A 23,369-nucleotide genomic window follows, 5' to 3' on the forward strand; every position below is an offset into this window, starting at 1 on the left:
AGTCAATATCCTTCAAATCAAGAAAAGCAGAGTCAGAAATTATTCAAAAAAAAAAAAAAAAACCACTCCTAAAATCTGGCAGTACTCTATTCCTATTTTAAAAGCACATTTTCTTTTCAGATAAAGCCATTTAGTACAATTAAACAATTCTAGTTACACAGAAAATATTTCCTATATAACAGTAATCTCTACTTCAAATATTACTTCTACCACCAAATCTTTCAGAGATTTCTTCCACAACTAACGCGCCCAAGATAGTACAACACTCTGAGATGCAAGTTGCTAAATATTACTTGTCTCAAAACACATTCAAACCACTATTAAGTTATACAGTTGCTATTTACATACAGGTTGCATTTTCTTCCCTGGATGAGCTTCTTCCATGCTAATACGTAGAAATGAAGAATGCCCTTGTACAAGACACTGTAATGAATATCCCAAGATATCAGCGACTGCGCATACATGACTGCTCGAGCTCCCTCTGCTTTACACAGATGTACTCCAGGAAATCGCTCCCCAGTCCCACAGCCAATCGCTATCTCGCAAGTCTCCCTCATCTCACAAGCCACTGATTACAGCTACCACAGGGTCACAACAACAGCAGAATGGGCCATACAGCATGCCTTCAATTCCAGCTTAGAGAATACCAAAAAAGGAACTGAAACAGAGTTCGAGACTTAACATTTTCTGCATCAACAGCAGCTACGAACAGCTCCAAGGGTATATTTTTGCTCAGATCCAAGGCTCTATGAAGTGAAAGCACATTTGTACCTTAGTTCTTAGAATGGAACAACCCACAAGTTAAAACATCTGCTAACTGTGTTTATAACCATGCTGCCGACCCTTCACTGAATATTCATTCCAAAGGCAGATTTTTTTTCAAAATAAGCCATATACTCTTCCTCACAAAATAAACCAGGGATTACTAAAAATTCATCTATGTAGTTTTTCTTTTGAAGAGGTAAAAAAGCCATGCTATTAGCAGTAATTACATTCACGCCTCCTTCCAGACTAAGACGAGAGTCTCACTTTCAGGTATGATATGAGTAACTCTCAAAAGATTTTTTGTTTGCTTAAAATAACCTTAGAAAAATGTATCCTCCAGTCTACCATAATCAAATTCAGAGCCTCATTTCACTCTTCCCATCTTCACCTAAACCTCCTTGTTCCATCATGTAACATCCAGGCTCCTAAGGGTTTTTACCAATAATCTAACTTTTATGGCAATGACACCACCTTCCTTTTTCTTTTCATTCATACTTCTTAGATGATGAGAACTCTAGTATTGCTGAACTAGCACCCCCCTCCCAACCAAAAAAGAACAGAACAACTTGGGCAAAACAAAATAACACATTGTTTTTAAATTTGGGTCTAATGCCACCAGATAAAGAAATTTACTGTGCAACTCTAAAGGTTATATTTATCACCTAGTAGCTCAGAAATGAGAAGACTTTCCTAAGAAAGAAAAGCCCACATTCAATTCCCCTCACTGTCTTTCTCACTCCAGAAAATTCTCAAACCAGATTACCAAGGTGTTCTCCAATAGTGTTGACAGGAGACTTTAAAAGCTGTTTGTTCCTATTTCTGTAAATAGGTTTTCATATTAAAATTAAGATGTCATCTCTTCTAGTGAATCTTCTATCTTCCAAGCTAGCAAAGCCCCTCTCTGTTACTACGTGTAAATGCCCATAAACTAAACATTTCATGTAGGAAGAACAAGTTAAACAAAAATACCAGATATCCTAGCTCCTAGTTTCTCTGTTTCCAATTCAGCATCCTAAATCAAGCCTGCTTTCCTCAGGTGGAGCACAGATCGATACACAGTCCTTCAGCTACTCACAGGCATACTCAAAACAGCTATGCTCAATGTATTCTGGGGTGGATTTTAAAGCAGTCTTCCTAAGCATAAATTCATACGAAAACAAAGTATTTCGATTCCTACACTACACAAAGAGTGAAAAGTTGGTTTGTATGAGGTCCTTTGGGGGGTGGGGGTGGGGGGTGGAGAAGAACATTTATTCTTTTGGAAACAATATTTACTTACTTTGGAATTTAAAAATCACTGCAGAGATTTACTGAAATCTTACCAAGATTTAGTCTGTAGTCAAACGATTCCTAGATAACAGTCACTCAGTCTTGGCACAAAATAAAAACAACACACAAAAGCTTTACTCATTTTAAAAAACAGAAATGAAATAACGTGCATATAGAGAGAGCCAAGCTCATAAGCCAACATTCTAAAAAAATAACTAACTCTTTTCAAATAGCATTGACTCCCCCCCCAAGTCCCATAATAAAATGCTTTGTTGTGATAAAGACCAGACTTTATCTGGTCTTTACTCTACCTAAGAGTAAATACCCGGGGAAAAGCTTTGCATTAGATAAGGAAAAACGTAGCAATTTACAAATGCAACTGTCTCAACATGCTGAACTACAGAAGTCAGTGCTCTAAAACAAACTGTAGTCAAATATATTGAAAATTATCGTGTCCTTGAACATGTTCTGTAGCAAAACTCTGAGTTCTCACAAGCAAAACAAATTGTGCTGCAGCAACATTTCAACGGTATGCTGTGATGATCCACGAAAATTCTTTTTTTGAAGTGCATGAGGGCTTTTTTTTAAATTAAAAAAGAAACAGAACTTATCATGAAACATGCATAAATCTTTTCTTCCTGATTTTCACTTTTAATCCCCTTCAATACCACTCATTTCAGCTTATTTCCAGCTATAAAACACTTCAACAAAGCCAGATCCAGAAAGAGTTTTAGCTTCTGTAAACCCATCTCCAGACAGAAAACAAAGATATTTATAAGCTCCTAGCTCTTTGCATATATTTTAATCTTTTGAAAGTAATACATAGTCTATAATCTCCTCACGTGCAGTATACAGACTTCCATTAAAAACTCCCTCAAAATTACCTAAAGCAGTACCGATTCCAAACCCTTTGTTAACCATCTGGTAGAGTGCGGAAAACACTACAATGCATTAGAAGAGCAATTTTCATGCCACTTGTTATAACTAGCTCCTAGAGCATTAAAATGAAATCAAAATACACCCTATCACATCTTACAGAAACACTGCTGTTAATACATCAGCAAACAGCACACACAGGCTCTTCTTTCCCATCCTCCAGATTTTGCTCTGAAAACGAGAGGGCGACTATTACCCCTGCCAACGAACTGCTTTACTGCAGGGTCTACACAGTCTCTAGAAGACAGAGCTGTGCTTGATCTGACTTTCCAAGCCGGCAGGGCACAAGCAAGCTTTTATTCAGAGTCAAGTAGCTTTGCTAGGCAGGATTTACCACATTAGCGTAAGCACACTGCATTCAGATTCAAACTGGCTGGCACCTAGCCAGATCTAAGCACAAAGCAGCTGAGTGCTGGTTTGCCCTCAAGAGGCCGTATTGACACACAGGCATGTCTAGCCTGATAAATTGGTAGATCTAGTATGAGCTTTCTACTAATATTTTAAAATCCTGTTTGAGGGAGGGATGTAGAGTTGCATCCATAACCCAAACTCAACCCTTCCTTATATGAACAAGTCACATGAACTAAACATTATGGTTTTTTCTAACCAGTGCAGCCCACATTAGGTTAAAGAGGATCTCCTTTTCCACCTAGTGGGGAGGGGGGGAGGTGAAGCTCAGTTCTTTGCTAGTTTTCTTCATGATTCTGAAGGAATAGTAGCTCTCTCTAGAAACGAATATTAAAAACAGGAACTCCTTATCCATGAGACAATACTCCTAGGTGAAGGTTTTCTGAGTGATTGAGATGACACAGGAGCAAGTTGCATGACAAAAAAACGTGTCTAATGTCAGTATATCAAATACCACTAAAGATGCTCTTGTAGGGCTTCTTTATTAAATGGGAACCTAGTAACACATAGGAAGCTATTTTTCTTCATATACGTTTTCTGTTACATATGAATTAAATATAAGCTATTGCTCTAAGGAGCTGCTATTTCCTTAGCAAAGGGACACAAAATTTGGTAGGCAATAGCTCATCATTTAATGAAAACAAATCATCCATATGAGAACATGGGTTTGCCTACCTAGAGCTATTATTCAAAATACAACTTCCACATAATACCTAGTTCCCAAGAAGCATGTCAGAATAACGCGCTTCAGCTTGCTTCACTTCATAGCAGCATGTACACATGTAACTGAGCATTTACAAAAATCCTAACTCTTCTGTGCAGATATTCTCCGGGGTATTGTCCCACTGCCTGACTCGCGGGTTTCTCAGGACACCGCAAGATAGCTGCCAGAAGCCACTGGGATGCTGCGACAGTATCAGATAGGGAGATCTGCTGGTTTGAATCCTCCTGTCATCAAACAATTGCACATCATTTCAAGAGCTGTACATTTATTGTCTAGAGAGGATAATGCTGAAGTTTGTAACTTGAAGAGTCATCAACAGCCAGATTAGTATGTACTCTGTTGCACAGACAACTTTGGTAATCATCCTGCAAATCCCGATCTGGACATGAAATGATGGAGTGTAAAAAGAAGTATGTCAATTTTTAGAGCAGCTTATTTGATATGACATTATTTCTTGCCTCAAAAACACCACAGTGTAGTGACAGATAGAAGAAATTCACTGTGTTCAAACAGAACAATAACAAGAGCTTCACTTCAACATGTATGAGTGCATGGTCATCCTGCAAATGGCACTGAGCCACGCTTTTTTTTTTTTTTTTTAAGTTAAAAAAGAAAGAAAAAGAAAAAAAGAAAGAAAGAAAAGTAGCTTTCCAAATTCAGAGCTCCTCCCTTTACAATTACATCATATCCTTCATCATTTCCTTTTACATAAACTCATCTTTAGGCATTTTGGAAGCTTTGAGAGACATTCTTTTTTTTTTTTTTTTTAATCCCAGATGAGTCTTAGATCACCATACAAGAACTACAAATCAGGGCTGTTTTAATACTATTAAGGGCATCTAATCAGGGTCACATGCTTAAATGCTCTACAACCACCTGCGCAAAGTTTAAACAACCTGGAATAATAAATGGCACAGAAATTAATAGCTGAGTCCAGGTGTGAAGCAATATAATATGGAATAGATAAAATTATGTGTTTTGTAGTGACATTACTGGAAGCAGAGGCTGCAGAAGCCTTTCACTGATGGTAGATTCTCAGAAGGAAAAGAATGAAGTCAAATTATCCAGTTCAGATGGAATTTTCAAATAACTGAATCAAACTGCTCCCGTGTAGATCACTTCCTTAACAAGAACACCAAATATCAACAGCTAATAAATAAAAGTTCGACTCTTTCAATGAATATTGTACTTTTTCAATGACTATTCACATGCATATATTTTTCTTCAAGAAAAGTGAAAGATCATGAATCTCAGCAATTCACATAAATTCAAGGCCTAACTCTTCACTTTCAGCTTTCCCCGTCTCTAGTTCTCCTCTATTTATATAACTGCATCCCAGTCATGGGGGGATTGCCATCATCTTTAACTATTTGTTTCTTGTTAAGTATTTAGATCATTCTTGCTGGTAAAATCAAGTATCTGTGTAATAATTTTCTGACAACACATTTACTCTCATCATGAAGAAAAATCACTACCTACACAAACCACAATAGGAAGGTAAAGCAACATAGCCAACATCCGCAGCGGGACTAGTAACAAAGCAGGAGGTGTCAGCACTCCAAGACCCTATATGCCGGCGTGCAACATTTCTCTTTAAAAACAAGGTAGACAAGAAGGAAGTAAAACTCTGGACCTGCTAATGACCATGACAATTTAACCAATAGCACAGTTCCACCATAATTTGTCACATGCCAAACAGAGCAACATACAGGATTCACGTGTTGTTGTTTGCAGGTTATTTTAATATAAAATAAATTCCACAAGTTACATCTCTTATATTACACTGAATAATTTCAAGTCATCTGAAACCTACGTATTTCATAAATACCAGTCAAACTATTACCACTGTTACATGCTGAGCGTCAGCTAATTATCAGTCTAACTAGTAAGCCTCCACCCACGACAAATTCACAACTACCAAAAAGAAAGGAAAAAAAAAAAAAAAAACCTTCTAGCAACTCAAGTCTATTTCCTTAACAAGGCAGGGAGTAGCAGAAGGCTGTTGCTCCCCTCCTCGTGCTACCCACTGCCACTCATCTGAACCAACAACAAACCAGATCAGGGAATCGATCCAGCAGACAAATAACCCTAAAATATTTTTGCCGCTTTAGCTCTAAGGCTGTTCATTATTAGCTTAGGTGCTACTGGTACATCAAACAGGTGAGAATATTTAGCTTGGGCAGCAGGGAAGGGCAAGACCACGGCAACTCCAACCAGGACTGACTTAGACCCTTGCAGAGCGACACTCAAATACTGTAGTTTTACACCTCAGACTGGGTCAAATTACCAGCTTACTACCACTGAAATGGAGAAATACCACTCATGCCACTTTCCCCTCTTCTCACAATTTTCTAGACAGACATTTTAACAGCCTTGCCTTACATTAGACCCCGTTGTTTCCTGATCTCAGCAAACATAACTCAGTAATATTAATTTCAGAAAATTAACCCAGATAGAAGGGTTTGGATTTGGGCAGGGGCAGCCTTCACAAGTTAAATCAGCTTACGGAGGAGATGAGACAAAGCGGGGGAAAAGATGAGACCTAAAGCTTAATTTTTAAAAGGGAATCCCCTTTTATTTCTTAGTTATATAGTCTTACATTCAAGAAGGCAAATAAGTTTGCTTTCTTTCTATTTTTAAAAATCAAGCAAGGTGTTGATTCTGATACAACAGGCTATCTGAACTATGGCCAGTGTTTTATATGCAAGTTCAACTAACAGTATGCAAGGGAAAAAAAAAAAAAAAAAAAACCACACACACACTGATCTAAAAAATTAACCGTGAAAGAAAACCTACCTTTATGTTTATTGCATCCTTTATTTCAAGGACAGCCATTAAAAGTTTTTTTAATACTTCTTTTCAATTTTCTTCTTCTTTTAAGAAGAAAACAAAAACATCTACAAGGTAATGTTTTAAAGGAGAGATGCACACATTACTCTTCTTTAGAATAACATAAAAACTAACGCTATAGGACTCTTATCAAAACCTCATGACTTGAGAGGACATTCAACAAATTTAAAAAAAGATTAATGCACCCAACATGTGGCAGGCAAATTAGAACATTCCGATTTGTTCAACACTTAGAACTGTCTATTTTAGAGAGCATTAACATTAAACTCAAGTTTGCATGGGAGTTTTAACTAGCCAACAAATACCAAAAAAGGTGCCTATGAACAAGTTACCAAAAAATACACAGACATTGTTAATCATTTTGGAATAAGCAACACAATTTACCTCTCTTAATAATATAACCACAGTTAGACTACAGCTCCATATCGTGCTTAACTGTACATCATCACCAAGTGGTATAAATGTGATCTGGAGGAAAGATGGATTTCAAGTGAAACTAGAAAACACAGTACAGAGGTTACAAAGCTTTTGCATTCTACATTGGCTTCAGGAAGATAGACAATATCTGACATTGCCTAATGCCTGCCAGTAAAAGGTCTACCAACATTTTCTTTTAAAGCATATTTACACTCATAGAGTAAGCTTACAGCAGATCCATGCTCACTGAAATGCAACCATAGCATTTTGATACAGCCCTAGGAACTCTAACACTGGCTCCAACATAGCAAGTCATGCCCTCAGGTACAAACCCTCCTTCTGAAATCTGTGCCAGAACTTGAAATAAGATCCAACAGCTTTAGGATGTCCTTATGAGCATAAGTGAGTCCTTTAAACGACAGAAAAGATAAAAACTAAAACATGAAGTCAAATACACAGTAAACCAAGCATTAAGACAAATAAATAAAAGGCATTGTCAAGATTGGATACCCAAGACAAAACAAACAAACAAAACTACACACAACACCACACACACATAACCAAATGACACTGAATGTCTAGCGCTTATTATTACCACAAAGTAGCTTGCAGCAAAATGAATATGCTATACCTGAGGGCTTCAGGAACTTTATCCAGACATCTGTAATTCAGTATTTTATAGCTAGTAGGGAGTTTTCAACGTTCAAAAAATACACGAGTTAATCTAGACACTGACAATTTTATCTGGCAGCCAAATGAATTTTCTACAAACATCAGACAAGAGAGGGAGAGTAGAGAAATTAAAAAAAAAAAAAAATGCATGAAGTATCTAAGGAGTTAGAAATAAAGTCTCCAAAGTATTTCTTTCTGATACTATTAAATCTCTAAGGAAGCCATCTACACAGAAGCTAAGACTTGCTTTAGCTGTGGCATATAAAAAGATTCAACTACACCTTACAGCCCCAGGGGATGCACTACTAAATCAAGCAAATTTCTGTAATCAGATATCTTAATGACATATGTAAGTATGTAATATACCTTAAAACGTTTACTTTTTTGATACATCCTCATTAGAATGTTTTAGCAACCAAAAGTGATATAACAAGCTTTCATCATTTCATGATTCCAGATTTTTTTCCCACCTCAACTTGATAGAGAAGAATCAAAAAATAAAATATGAGAAATATGAAAAAAAGAGTTAAGAGTTGTAACATTTAAACAATACCACCTAAAGCCAAAAGCAACAGGTGAAGAAATACTCAAACAGGAAGAATTTGAACATACTTACCCTTAGGTAACTGCCTCTTTTTCTAACAAGTGTTTTTATCTGCTTAAATTATAAGTATATATCCCTTTTTTCCAGTGGTACTCTGATTAAGTTGGAGCACACACCAAGAAATTAACCTATCCACCGCATTCTTTGCCATTATTCTTTCATTTTATCATAGGACAGACTCTACAGAAGAAAATTTAACTGTCTGTAAATAAGGTCACACAAGTGTCACAGTATAGCACTTTGTAAAATTCTCTTGTCAACGTACAAAGTAAACAGAATCTAATTCCCTTATACCGCACACTTACCTTAATCAAAGGAGACTGAACCATTAATGGTGATATGACAGTCATCTTTAGGAGAAAAGAGGACCTGTTTATTTGGATTAGGATTGCTTTTAAATAAAACTTAGTATGTTGGGCAGGAAGACATCATAACTACTGGTAGTCTTGCACCAACTTCAGAGCTTTGGACTGGAATTTCATTGCCATTAAAATCAATGCATTTCATAAGCTGATTTTAACAACCTTGTACAGACTCCCTTAGAAACTGAAGTTTCCAAAAGAACTACCTTTAAAATTTGAATCAGTTTTCATTGTTGGTTATCAAATCAATACTAACAGAAGCATTACTACAAAGAATTAACATAAAGCAGAATCACTCAAGTACGACAAGGCAAATAAGTGGATATTTTTATTAACAGTCAATACTAATCCTAAATTGAAACACGTTTGCCAGATGCCCATGACTCACACAAGTCTTTCGAGCAGAAGGCAGTGTGTTCCTTCGAAAATTTCAGCCTTCCCAAACAGCACGTGTACCTAGATCATGGCATAGTATGTTTTCTGTCACACAAGTGCCTTGTAACACTGAAATACTTTTGCATTGAGTATTAGACCATGAAACCACTATCATGCTCAGAATTAATCCAATTAAAGGCTTACAGAGCTCCTGACAATGACAAAATTTTCTTTCAACTTCACTTCGAGAATGATACCACACTTAAAGGAATACAACAGCCAGGTTCTCTGGATGCCAGCAAGGTTGAAAAAGATATCAAGCATCCCCTAGAGCTATGATGACTTCCAGATAAGCCTTGCACATAAGCCTGGTTTTAAAATAATTTTTTTTTCCTCCTCTACGTGCCATATATGTACTTAGTACGTTACTTCGGCATCTTAAGAGGCTTACAAAACAAGTGACCACACAATAACAAAATAAATTTTGAAATACCCACAAATCGCACAGCTGGGTCCATGCTATCTGATCCATACTCTAATGCTTTTTACTAACAAAAAATAAAGTCATACAACCATTGTAACAGGAGTTAAAAACATGGAATTCTAATAACCTCAAAAAGGAAGCTATTGCACATAGTATAGAGCAAAGTTATCACACTCTCTATTCTTAAGGTTCTCCCAGCTTTTTCTACTGCAGAAAATTATCAAACTGCAAACCCAAATTCAAAGCTATTAAAGAGGAATGTTTAACAATAAACAATTAGAAGGCTTGCAATGCATATTTGCACTTAGCGGTTAAGAAACGAAACAATGGAAAGCAGCCTAACAAAAAGGGTAGTAGTCCACATACTATGAAACATTTTGAAGCTTGTTTCCATTTCTGACTAATCCCTAACTGGATTTTTGATAACACGTAATGTAGTTAGCAATTTATATAAATGTACATATAAGAATGTATGTATACACATACACACACACACACACATATATATATTCACATACACAGAGTATTGTCATTAACACAGTCCACAGTAGGGAAACTCTCCCACAAAACCAGACTTTTGGAACCACTGTGTCAGCAAGCTTCACCTCTGTTCTGGGTCTTAATTTGAATTTACAAGATAAGTCCACATGCCTACAAGCTCTAAAAGAATTAAGTTGCATTAGGAAACAAAGATAGACAGACATAGATGAAAGATGCCACCAGTAGCACAGACAGGCTAACAGTTCATAATCATAAGGATAGAGGAAGAAGGTAAGGGATGATATGATGAATGATGATGAACAGATAGTTCATCAGTTTCCTGAAACTCACTTTTTTAATAATCAATTCCCCGTTTTTATAACCTTGTGCACTTACTGACATTTTGAAGTAGCAGTATATTCTACAGTTAAGCTCTCTGGAAAAAAAATTTCAGATAACTACTCAGATATTCTCTAATGGTTGTAAACTAACCTGACATGAGCCCTTTTTTACTCATATTTATTGATACAACTGTCAAATCACATAATAATAGAAAGCACAAAATATAAGCACACCTATGCTTAGACTTCTAAAAATGGAGTATCCTCAAAGCTCTGTATTCCATTTAAACCACTGACTCAAAATATATTTCTTCAGTCACAGTCCTCCTCATCAAGACTGCAGGTTGACCAAAAGCAATAGATATAGTACAACAACCACCACCACCGCAACCACACCTCCACGTAAATAGTTTTTATTGGCTTTTTTTTTAAACTACAGAAGAAAATGCTATCAACACTCTTTTAGAGAGAAAAGAAAAGCACAAAACTGATTCTCAGATTTTTCCAGAAAAGAGATTAAATCCAGAAGCGGTGTCTCCACTTCTGATCATGTGTACTTCTGTTTTTTTCAAATAAAATTGAACAAGCATTCAGAAGTCTCTACATCAAAGAAACAGCTTTACAGGCAGAACCATAAGGTCTGCTTTGTTTCCGAGAGGTGAGGATAAGAGTTTTTTGTTGTTAAATTTCCTAGTTTAAACTTTGAGTCTAATCATTAGAAGGTTCCTAAAAAGTGAGCAGTAATCAACTGAATTACTATCTAAAACAGGATGATACTAACACAAGATCTAAGAAGCCAAGAACATAACTTCTCCCACCCTATACTCCTTGTCACCAGGGCCACGACTTGACAAGTGCATCAGCAACAGGCCTTGAATTACAGGCTTTGTTACAGTAACATATAGACGCTCAGAAAAAATAATCACCAGTAAGTATTTACAACCAGACGCTTCACTCAGCCTTCAGCTGTAAGGGAAGACAAAACTGCCCTTATGCTCCATTCTGGACTTCTCTCTGCTACTTTAACTGTATGTTGTGTGGCATCTTCCGTGATTTAAAAACAAACAAACAAACAAACATACTTGCTTATTGCTTTGTCCCTCGAGTGGGGTGCTAGAATACAGTTACAGGACTACATCCAATTACTCAGTTTAAAAGTTTAAAGTAAGTAATTCTGGCACTGTTTCATTACTTCTATACTCTGAACAACTTTGATGTAAACCATTTTTCCCGTTAATAAGACTTCTGTCAAACAACTTGCATCTAATGAGTTGATATTTTAAGTTATATAATTGGCTGAGGAAACCAACACAGAACAGCTTTCCTTTCTATGGAGGATTCCACGATCAACTGCACCAATTGCTTTGCTGCTTTACCACTACAGTAGCTCTTCTAGACTCTTAATTTTGTCTGACTTCCAAAAGACATAAAGGAAAATCTAAAACCTAAATCTAGCTATGACTTGAATTGATATAGGATTATTGATCTATTAGATACAGCATAAAGCATATACCTTGTTTTGAAACTTTTGTTCCTACTGGTGATGTTAAGATTAGAACTTCACTACTGATAAGCATCAAAGAGATAATGTTAATGCATATTAGAATCAAAAGGTAAACAGGATTGTTTTCATGAATTCTTCAGTTTCCAGTCCTTTTCCTAAGAAAGCTGCTTTCTTGGGGCCAAAGGGGTTTAGAATTACTCTTTTCAGTAATGCAGATAGTATAAATCGGGGAAAGCTGCATTGAAAAAAATATGTTCACATCTAGGACACCATTTACAGCTCATTTACAGCTTTTTGGTAGCATCTATCCAGAATTATCATACTGGAAAGCTGCTGTGGGTCTCTGTCTAGCGTTAAAAAAGAAACCACGCTTTAAACTTGTAAGAGCAACAATGAAGGCACTTCACTCTTAGAGCTGGCCCATTCATGCCCAAGTTAAGAGATATTCATCCTGTAACACAAGGAAAGCTGACATTACACTACCTAGAAGGAACTCAGTGCTTAGGTATATGTGGATGCACAGGAGTATCTCAGCATCACAAGCACTCTCTCTTCTCCACTTTAACAGAGGTTAAGTGGAGAAAATCCACCAATTTCTCAGAGTCCCAAGACACATTTTCTGTGGCAGACATCCTGTCAGAAATCCTGCACATCAGTGCATATACATGCGATGCTCACACAGAACAGAGTGCTCAGTGACAATCCAATTCCTTTGAGGCCAACTCTCAACAGAAAAGGTTAAGGATAAAACCAAGGGACAGTTCCTTCTAACACAAAAAAGCATTAGACACTTTATGTCAAAGTTGGAAACAAAAAGAAAAGGGGGCAGGGGAAGAGAAGAGCATCGTCAAGGCATACCCAAAACTCATCTCTATCCCTAGCTGTTACATAGGACTTTGCCATGGAATTCTTGAGAATGACCTTGGCCACCAGCTCCTACAGCAGGCCACTGGCAAGTGCCCCTTCCTCCATATTATTTCTCAGCACCAGCTACTGTCTTGACCATTATCTTAGTTCAATGCTTCATATTTTAGCAACAGGAGATTGAAAGCAGTTCCTAGGTTCTCCTCTCTTCCTTCCTACATCTCACTTCAGGAACACCAGTGGATTTCAAATATGTTTATCAATAAAACTGTTAATGAAATATGAGGCTTGCACAACAAAATTATTTTGATATACAGCAAGCTCTAGAGAAGATCAGTTCTCCAACTTAAGGTTATGTCCACTCTATTTTTCTTTAACAATTCATACCTTCTTTCATCCAAATTTAGTATATCTTACCAGTAAATACAAACCTACACATAAACAATCCATTCACCAATAAAAAGTAACAGCTTTTTAAATTCACTAAGCAGTACAGCATGTTGTATCTTCTGAAGACATTGTTTTTTTTTTTTTTTAATAGAACTCAAGAAGGGAAAGGGAGTTTTCTCCTTGCCCCAAGAGCCTCTTTATTTTGTAAGACTAATGAGGCAGGTTCTCCCTACCGCAATGTGCCCATAATACATAAAGCTAATTACAATCCTGTGACATATCACCACAAACATACAATGAGTTGTCCGAGCCTGACAAGAAATAGCAGTAACACAAATGTCACAAGGGAGAAAAGCTTAGGACTATGTGACTTCACCTTAGAGGTACGTCTTCTGCATTCTCAAGTAGACACTCATGCCTGTTAAACATTTATATTACACTTCCTGACACAAATGCACATGCAAGCACAGTTATCCTTTCTGTTGCTTCCAAAAGCACTCTGTTCCACTGCCTTACTCACCAGGAATTCTCTTGGGCTCCCAAAAACTTCCACTCCCTGCCACTCAGCACTGTTCCCAGCCCTGACACTTGTACTACTATTGACCTGATCTTTCCCTAGCCTCTGTGCAGCCTTTTTTCTAAAATGAACTTAAACTTCTATTCAAAGACACTGCCATCTCTCTCTACAAGCTATTTCTGAAGAGGAGAATCCACCGTCCTGTTCCCCTGGCCTTCACTACCACAGAGTTCATCATCTGGCTCCGACTGCCCCCTGTACCTGGAAGTGACATTTGCAACTTTCCCCAAAACATGCACCAGCAGAAATCTAGAATCAAAAGGTTCTGCAGCAACCTCTTCTGGCAACAGACAAGACTACAGCCCTGGCTGCTTGAGACTTACCACCTAACTAGTGGTTATCAAACCCTACAGACATCTTCCAAGGGTACCTGAAGAGAAATAAGACTTTCACCAAAAAGCTTAACTTAAATATATGCAAATGCATTCTTCCACAGAAAAGTTTAAGTGTTGACCTACAACCTCATCGCCAAAGAAACGCACCTACAGAGCCGAAGATCATACAGGTGGACTAGCAGGTAAGTGCACGCTCCTCCTACACCCCGAAACATACAGAATAGAATCTGGAAGAAGTATAACTGATTTGAGGACTACTGCCTTAAAATGCAATTTCTCACTTTTACATTGCCTCCAGGCTCCAGAACTTTGTAATCATTAGACACCTGGCATGTTACCCTAATGCAAACATAGCAAATATCTGACATATAACAAACCACTGACTATGACAGCGGTCACCTTATTTAAGAAAAGCAGCATGTTCTAAATTATTTGCTATATCAGGAGTTGCTCAAATCCCATATACCAAATGGGTTACAGTAAGTCTACACTATCACCAATGAGAAATGTACACTGCAATTTCTTTGTTTGCCTTTCTTTAGACAAGTACAGTCCCAATTCTATCAAATCTATAGTATTTACCAGCTAGTTAACATAGACACATCTGTTTACATAGCTTCTAGACCTCAGGGAGTCAATATTCCAAAAATTGGGTTGACGATTCAGCACTCAAAATTATAGCTCTAGATGCAAAGAAATAGCTCAGCCATTTTGCTGCTACTCACTAACAACAGAACCATGAACAAGCACATAACAGTGCAGATGTCATTAGTCATGCATGAATATGTTTACAATTAACAGAGACTAATCATAAATTTACAGATAACATTCTCCCTGCAACAGATTGTAGCTTTTTGTCTTCACTATGCCTTTACAACTGGGATATGGGATTCATGTTTTTTGTACTCAAAATTGGGACATTATTCTCAATGCATATAAGGGAAAATTTGTTTCGACTTGCCTTCAGTCAGGGAATTACAAGGAGAACCAGGAACAGTAGCTAGTCTGGGGCTCCTAATATAGTTGTCAGATCTATAAACAGTTCTGTGCACAGAAAATAGAGCATAAGAAGTAGATTTTGGGGTGAGGAGGATCTTAGGCACATCAAATTTCTTCAGCTTTCCATTTCTATTTTGTTTTACATCTGTGCCTTCTGTCAGCGCAAAAAGTAACTTACTTGCGCTCAAAAATTAAAAGCCCTAAATTAGAGCTATTTGTTCTCACCCAATAGTTAAGGAAGAGGATAGCTATACTCTAGAAATCAATAGGCTATCTACCAAGCACACTTTAATTGTACTAAAGATAAATTATACACAACTGGAATGTATTTATGTCTATAAACGGATCCATGATTTAGTACATTTAATCATGTCAAACAAAAGGTTAAGAACCATTTGGCAAACAGCTGCAAACAGCTTAAAGGTAGTCTGGGGGGGACAGAAACAGATTTAAAAAGTAGTTTCAGAGTGGACTGAGGATTTAGTGCACAGGAGAACCTTTTCTCTACATCAAAATAAAAAAAATGTAAGGTAGCATTCTGCATCTGTTTAATTTTGTTCTCTTTCTTGGGGCTCAGTTTTTCAGTTAATCTTTTTTGGGTCTCCTGTTCTATAGGCTTGAATCTATATTTTTTTACTTAGTTTAAAGACAAATGTGCACTATATTGACTTTTTGATCTGCCTCAGCCGAAGCCCTACCTAGTTATATCTGAGTATAAAGCAAGACTGAAGAATATTTATTCTTATCATGCGCCAAATCATATACAGTTATATAGTTTACTAAAAGCAAGCACAGTCAAATTGGCAAAGTACATGAGACAATAAATGTATGCTAAAAAGAAATTTTGGTTACATTTCTGAAAAAAGGCAAAGTAACGGCAAAATTTTTTTATAGCAAAATCAGTTAAGGTAGGTAACGGATGCCAAGACTGATGCTGGGGGCGGGGGAGAAAGCCTGATGTTTTTCCTTTTCTGGTTGGTACATACCAACAGTTTTCGAAGCTCAATAATTCCTTCAACAATGAGTCAGAAAAGTTCTAATAAATTTGTGTGTGCTTACAATCTAAAATTAAACTGTTCAATAACTTTTAATAACTTTATTTGTGAACTGAAAAATGAAACTCCATCCCATCACTCCCTAACTCAGTATTTGTTATTCAAATCAAATATTACAACAATATTTGCCTCCCTAATTTCCTTTTTCATATCTGTCCCAAGGCAGACAGGTCCAGCAACTTCAATAAAATCAAGCTGAAAAAGGAAAGGCTCTCTGTTATTCTTGAGTTTTATCACTTCCTTAAATGAGTCATAACAATTATCAGATACTATCTGTTTGTTTTTATATAAATAGTTTTAAAACGCATGGCTGGTAGGGTGTATTTATTTGATAAATATAAAATGAAGATGTTTACCATCAATAGTAACCACCAACTGTGGCTCTTCACTAAGAAGTTTCTCACTTCCTTTTTCATATACTAAGTCTGTCTGGAAATACGTTAGAGAAATGCATGTGCTTACACTTAAAAAGAATGTGCACTTACCTAATAGTATAACCTCACAGTAGAGCTGCCCAAGCCAAAGGAAAAAACGATACAAAAACACTAGCCCTAAAACAAGTAACCTTTTAAATACAGTCTTTCCAATTGCTGATTTTTTTAAAAATAGAAACAAGGAAACAATAAATCTTAGCAGTAGTTTAAATAATAATCCCACCTTATTGTTTACCATGCCAACGGAAGAGATTGCCACCAATGCTTTGACTTCACAAGTTAGTGAGAAAACCTACAAAAGTGAAAACTATTCTTCATTTGGTCCAGAGCAGCACTGAGAAGCCAGCTCACAACGTTATCATCTAACAGCTTCTTGCTATCATGTACAGGTTCATTGTCTTTGCATGAAGGGAAAAAAAAAAAAGCATTCCAGCTGCACTTTAAGCTTATTTTTAAATAACCTCCTTTTTTTTTTTCCCCCTCCTAATATGAAGTTCCCTTTTATGAAATTAAATCCTTGCAGGCCACTTGGGAGACTATTTAAAGGCATCCCATCTGAGTCTCAAAGCAAATGCATACCATCTCTCAAAAAAGATTTAAGACCAAAAGAGAAACTAACACACCTAAAAACATGGTATGACAGGTTATTAGGGGCAAGAAAGCATTTTTCAAAAGCTGAAGTTATGTCTAAGTGAAGCAAATGCTAAAGATCATAACTACGATAGTTTAAATGTAGCCATAAAATAGCAGGCAAAACACAGTGAAATTACGTAAGTTTTAAAAAATAATAATAAACTAACAGCATTTTTTCAACTACATAGCAGCAAGACAGACTGCTACAGAGTCTGTATGGGTAATATAAGTCAAAATGTAAAATGAATGTTCAGAAAAGATATAGCTATTGCAAAAAACAAGTTTTGGCAGTCAGGTTCACAATGGAGAAACATAAGATGGCAATACACTTTCTTTAAGGATATGCACTGAAGGAGATCTCAAACTGAAGTTCCTGTAGATGAGGTTCTTAACTTAAAAAAAAAAAAAAAAAAAAGACAATAAAACATGACAAAGAAACCCAAGGTTATTTTACAGTACTAGGGGCACTATATTCACACAAAAGTTCTAAAAGAACAAGACTGAAATAGTGCATAACCTTTTTTCACTCAAAACTACTTTGGTACTAAAGGACTGAAGAAGTCTAGCCAAATTATAAATTTTAAAATTACTAAAGAGTGGTCCAGGAAATTACAGACCAGCAAGCACGACTCTCAATACTAAACAAATTTGCAGACTATTCCAAAGAACAAAACTAGCGGGTGTGCTGATTTTTCTGACACACTGGGAAAGAATCGACATGATTTTTGTAGAGGGAAGTCACAACTCCAAAGTTTACTAAGTTTAAAGAGTAAAGAAAGGGAGACTCAGTCAACATACTCTACCCTGCACAAAAACAGATGATGAAGTCCTTCATCAAATGAAGTAAAAATTCACAGAATAAAGAGAAAGGCCTGTGCTGTTCAGATTATTTATAAGTGATCTGGAAAAGGAAGTGAACAGTGAGAGAAGACAGCAGTTATCAGAAGGAATTAGCAGATAGTTGGACTGAAACAAAGGAGATATTTCTTGGCACAACCTATAATGAAGCCTTGGAAACTCCTGCCACAGGATGTTGCACATTGTAAAACCTTGCATAGAGACTCAAAAACAAATCAGGTTCACAACAGAAAAAATTTTCAAGGTCTACTAAATACAAAGATCTCAACTCTATTTCAGGAAGCCCCTCCAATTCCCGAAGCCTGAGGGACAGTACTCCGAGAAAACATTGCTACGTGCCTGTCCTGGTTTAATTCTCTACCTTAAGCATCCACTGTTGATTATTTTCAAAAACAGGACATTTAGATAAGCCAACCTTTAGCCTGGCTTGATATGGCGGTTCCCTTTATTGGTGAAAATCTGCTCTGATCCTTAAAGATCGCTTTCTCTCCTTTATTTTTCAAAATTATTTTGACAGCAAAGTATCACATACTGAAATAGGATTCAGCATACACCAAGAATAAAAGAAAGCATTAGTTAAAAACTAGTAACTAAGCCCAGAAAATTACTTTACTATATTATAGGATCTCATCTCCTATAATAACAAGATCTGTCAAGCTACTCTAAGCTTTGAAGAAATCTTTAAGTGTCACAACAGTATAAGCAAGCCAGGTATACAAAACAGTTTTTACTCGATTGTGCAACACCAAGGACAACTTTACAAAGAACCTGAAAAGTTATAGAACTTCTTGCTGCACTCTTAATTATGCCTTCATTATTTTATTTTCAAAGGTTAGTAAAAATATCATAACATTTTTAACTAGGGAAACTGAAGCACAAAAATTACTTGCCTCCAAAACATCCATGACAGATGTGAGTGCCTACAGCAGCTCCCAGATCTTCTGAAATAATGTTACATTATCTTTCCTTTAGCTATAAATATACAGTAAGTTAATTAACAGACAATATCTTAAGAATTAAATGGGTTCTCAACAACTGAAGAATATCCAATTCTCATCCCACGTACAGTGGGAACCACTTATTAATTAGAGCATTCTACTAAGTAGAATTTGATAACTCAATAGTGTTAAGTCAAAATATAAAAGGTTACAAGTGGAACACAGACAGGATAAACAGGAAGATTGGGCAAATAACTTTGGGCAAGGCTTATTGCAGCTGTAAGAACAGATGTGCAAAAATAAACTTCCAAATATTGTAAGAGTATAAAGCGATGTTTAGTGCTGCACTCCTGTATGAACAAGAGAACCAGCAGGCCCAGTCTGAAGCAATACAAGAATGAACAGTATTTCTTAGTTGCAGGACCACCAAAAGTTTTGAGGGCTGAAATGATTCTCACCCAATTTCATTCCACTGCATCTTGTGAAAGCTACAAAGAGGAATACAGTAAGAATCAAACCATAGAAGAGAATTATCCAAAGAGCTCCTAGCATTAAGAAAAGCAAAAAAGCAAGCTACACTTATCACAAGCACAGTAGGAAACTGATGCATCAAAAAAAAAAATCCTTATTTTAAATGTTCTTTCTGGGGGATCAACTAGGGAAAAAGGGTATCCAAATTGTATCTAGCACTAGCAGCACTTTTCAGTAAGACCCCTCTACAGAGGAAGGGGGAAACAGAGAGAGAGGTGAAGAGAACAATTCCTAGAACACAGACCAAAGCAGCACTAAAGTCTGTCTGCAGCAAATTACGTCTATAGGGAAAACAGAAAAGAGGATAATAAAATTTAGGCGTTTTAACAAAAGCATCTTCAATTTGGCAGAATTCTATCTACACAACAGCATTTAATAAATAAATCCTCCATTAAATGTTTCCAGGTAAGGGAAAGACATGTAAACCATACAGATACATGACTTGACAAAACACAAAACATGAAATCCTGCTGTTTGGTCCCTTGATATTGAGAAGCTGTAAAATTATGAAATAGCATCAGCCAACTAAAAACACTTGATGACTATTATTAATGGATAATGGATACCTGTCTTACTGAAATAACAGTCTTTATAAATAAGTTTACAATATTAAAAAAACATCGACACAATGTGTCCATCAAAAAGCAATTTCAGGTAGAACAAAACATTTACGTAAACCTGCAGGTTTTAAACCTAAACACCAAACAGAACTAGATGATAGAAGTTAAGTAGCATAAGCACAGGTACAGCATAGCTCCCAGGGCTTAGCAAATAGAGGCAGCTAATAGTTGTTACAGCAGTTTGCACAGCAAGGTTACAAAGGGCCCAGAAACTGTTTAAGACTGTGCAATGACATCTACAGAGCAAAATCTTCAACACCAGCTAGAGCAACTATTCCTCACACAGCAGAAATTCCAGCCCCTAGAAGTCCAAGGGGAGGATGCTATTATCCATGTCTAGAGCTGCAGGACATGCCTGGCTCCTCTCTCTGGGCCTGCGGATGGTAGTGGCCTCACTTGCGCATTTTACACGTTAGGGAAGCATAGTTTTTCAGGACATGCTGTCCACAGGCACGCTCTTTATGCACACATGCCCGCATAGTAATAAGATGATGCCAGAAGTAAACACTCAGGAAAGTTTTCAGATGAGTCTTCAATTCTCCCTGCATAAAGGCAGGCCTCAATAATACAAAATCCCAGTAGTATAGTATACTGTTTAGAGAGAGACAGAAGAAGCAGAGGAGGGTTGAGCAGCAGGGCAAGTAGCAAAATTCCCATGTACATCAGACTGGGGGAGGGAGAACACAGTTCTTTAAGCAATTCCTCCAATCCCCCCCTTCCTCTCTTTAGCTTCTGTCCTTATGGATCTTATTCATGGAAGTTTCCAGTTTGCCTAGAGGCAGGCACTACAAATTCTAACAAACTGAGGCAACTGTTTGACAACAGATGCCCAACCTAGAAGCTTTTAGAAGCTTTTTTTTTTTAAACTAAGAGTTCCCAGTTAAAAAAAAGGGCTCATGCCTAAGCCGTACTGCCATCAACTGAAGTCTAGATGCCTTTTTGCACAACTACATCTTATGAAAAGCGTCAGTACTCATTCTATCTCATTTGTAGAAAATTTGAGCTTCCCATGAGATTGAACAAGAAGCAGGCACAAAATTTACAAAAACTGAGTCACCAGAAATTCTAGAATCTCTCACAGCAGGAACCTGGGGAAGAAGAGGACACATCTAGACCTCACAAAATACCACATGTTAAGAGAATTCAAAATTAGGTTTTGAATGAGGTCCTACTCTTCAAGTTGACTTTACCAAAAAGACAGTCTTCAGTGCAGAAGACTCAAAGAGGGGGAGGAAAGTCTATCAGCTACATTACTATGTACTAAAAGCAAGGTAGAAGCTGGTTGCTTCACCAGAAGGGGCAAAGAATCATAAATCAAGAAAAACACAAATGCTACCTTTTAGAAAAAGTAGTTTCTGAAGGAAGATATGGGATGATACAACACATATAACATTGCAAATACTTCTGCTAAAATGGCACACCACAGAATTAGTAAGTCAGGAGTGTTTCAGGGATATGAAGCAGTCCAACACTGCTGAAATGATTAAGATAACTTGTGCCAACATACCCAAATTGGACAAGCACTCCATTACATAGCTTTGGGTCATTTTAGTTAAGGCATTGGAGGAAGGACAATAAATAAATCAACCTCAGTTTTAGCTACACAACCTTTGCTAGTCAGATAGCATTCAGACTGTCACATACAGTGATATGGAATAATATTCTGAAGGTTACAACAAGCAACACAAGGTGTACAAAGGCTCTGAAGTTCAACTCATGTTACTACATTGGACAAATTACAGAAATAACTAATACCCACAAAGCACAAGTATGGCCTCTCTCTCTTTTTTTTTTTTTTTTAAAAACACATTTATGAAAATAGTGTGGCTTTGCTGCCCAATAAACCTAGCACTGATACTGCGAGAATAAAATATTTGGTCTTCTCTGTAGATAAAGAAATGAATAAGTAATTACGGACCATATTCTAAGGACAAAATGACTGAATAGACTTAAAAACCCCACACTTTTAAGAATTATTATGTAAATAGTATGCTGATAGGTATCAAACTAAAATGGCTCCATCTACTGGTTAAAACATACATTTCATATTTGTCACAGACTACACTATCTCTGTTCAATAAATTGCAACAATTCTAACTCCCTATGAAAAAAGAAGCTCAGTGGGTACCAAGCACAAGCTAATGTGGACACGTAAATAGATAATCCCTTTTAATCACCGCTGGTTGGCAAGGTAGATTGGGATGCTTGCATAACTGATGTTTGCTTTCAGTAGCACACGATGGAACCTCTAAGATGCCAAGATTGACTTTTAAAATGTGAATGTTATGCTTGTTTAAAAATAATATCGTTGCATTTTTCAGCTGCTGCTAATTGTGCAAATGTAAGTTTAGAAATACATGTTTAAGTACCACTTTATTAGTGTAGCATTGTAATACATTCTGTATAAGAATTAACATTCTCATTTTTGCATCTAAATCGCCACACGGAAATACAAAGAAAGCATGTTAGCGCACCTCTAGTGCTTTGCAAGCACAGTTTTCAAAGTCTTACACACTCCAAAGCTCAAAATTAAACACCAGTTACATAATTCAGACATTTACTGATCCACAAGGTTAAGCAATTTGTATGCTTGTAGTGCTTTGCTTAATCTACTTATTTACAAAAACTTACTTTCAATATTAACTATTCACATCACTATTTCAAAACATTAGCTAGATTTTGTCTTAATTTTAGTAAATAGCGTGAAGCATTCCCAAACTTTATTGTTCCAAAATATGATAAACCAAAAAGCATGACGAATATTCATTAGAGGCATTCTCCACTTAGTATGAAAGTGTTATACTCTATTTTACCAATCACTGGTAAAATTCTATTAAGTACTACTTAAAGATCTTATGTAACGAGATAAAGAATATTAATGTTCATGAATCAACAACAATCACAGTGATATGTCAAAAGTCACCTACAGCAGCAGATCAGTCAG

General features: G+C 36.7%; 1 protein-coding gene across 3 annotated transcripts in view; it reads right to left on the reverse strand.

Annotated features, from left to right (window-relative positions):
- Positions 1-23,369, reverse strand: part of SLC4A7 (solute carrier family 4 member 7) — a 100,467-nt gene that overhangs the window by 70,532 nt on the left and 6,566 nt on the right. The window contains exon 1 of one of the 3 annotated variants that reach the window (XM_009687923.2): positions 349-537. The exons of the other annotated variants lie outside the window; for them this stretch is intronic. Coding sequence (XP_009686218.1) covers positions 349-384 — 36 coding nt within the window. The 5' untranslated portion in view covers positions 385-537. Of the gene's footprint in view, positions 1-348; positions 538-23,369 lie in introns of those variants that run through there. 3 annotated transcript variants of the gene reach the window in all.

Source organism: Struthio camelus, chromosome 2, assembly GCF_040807025.1.
Source record: "Struthio camelus isolate bStrCam1 chromosome 2, bStrCam1.hap1, whole genome shotgun sequence".
Lineage (NCBI taxonomy): Eukaryota > Metazoa > Chordata > Aves > Struthioniformes > Struthionidae > Struthio > Struthio camelus.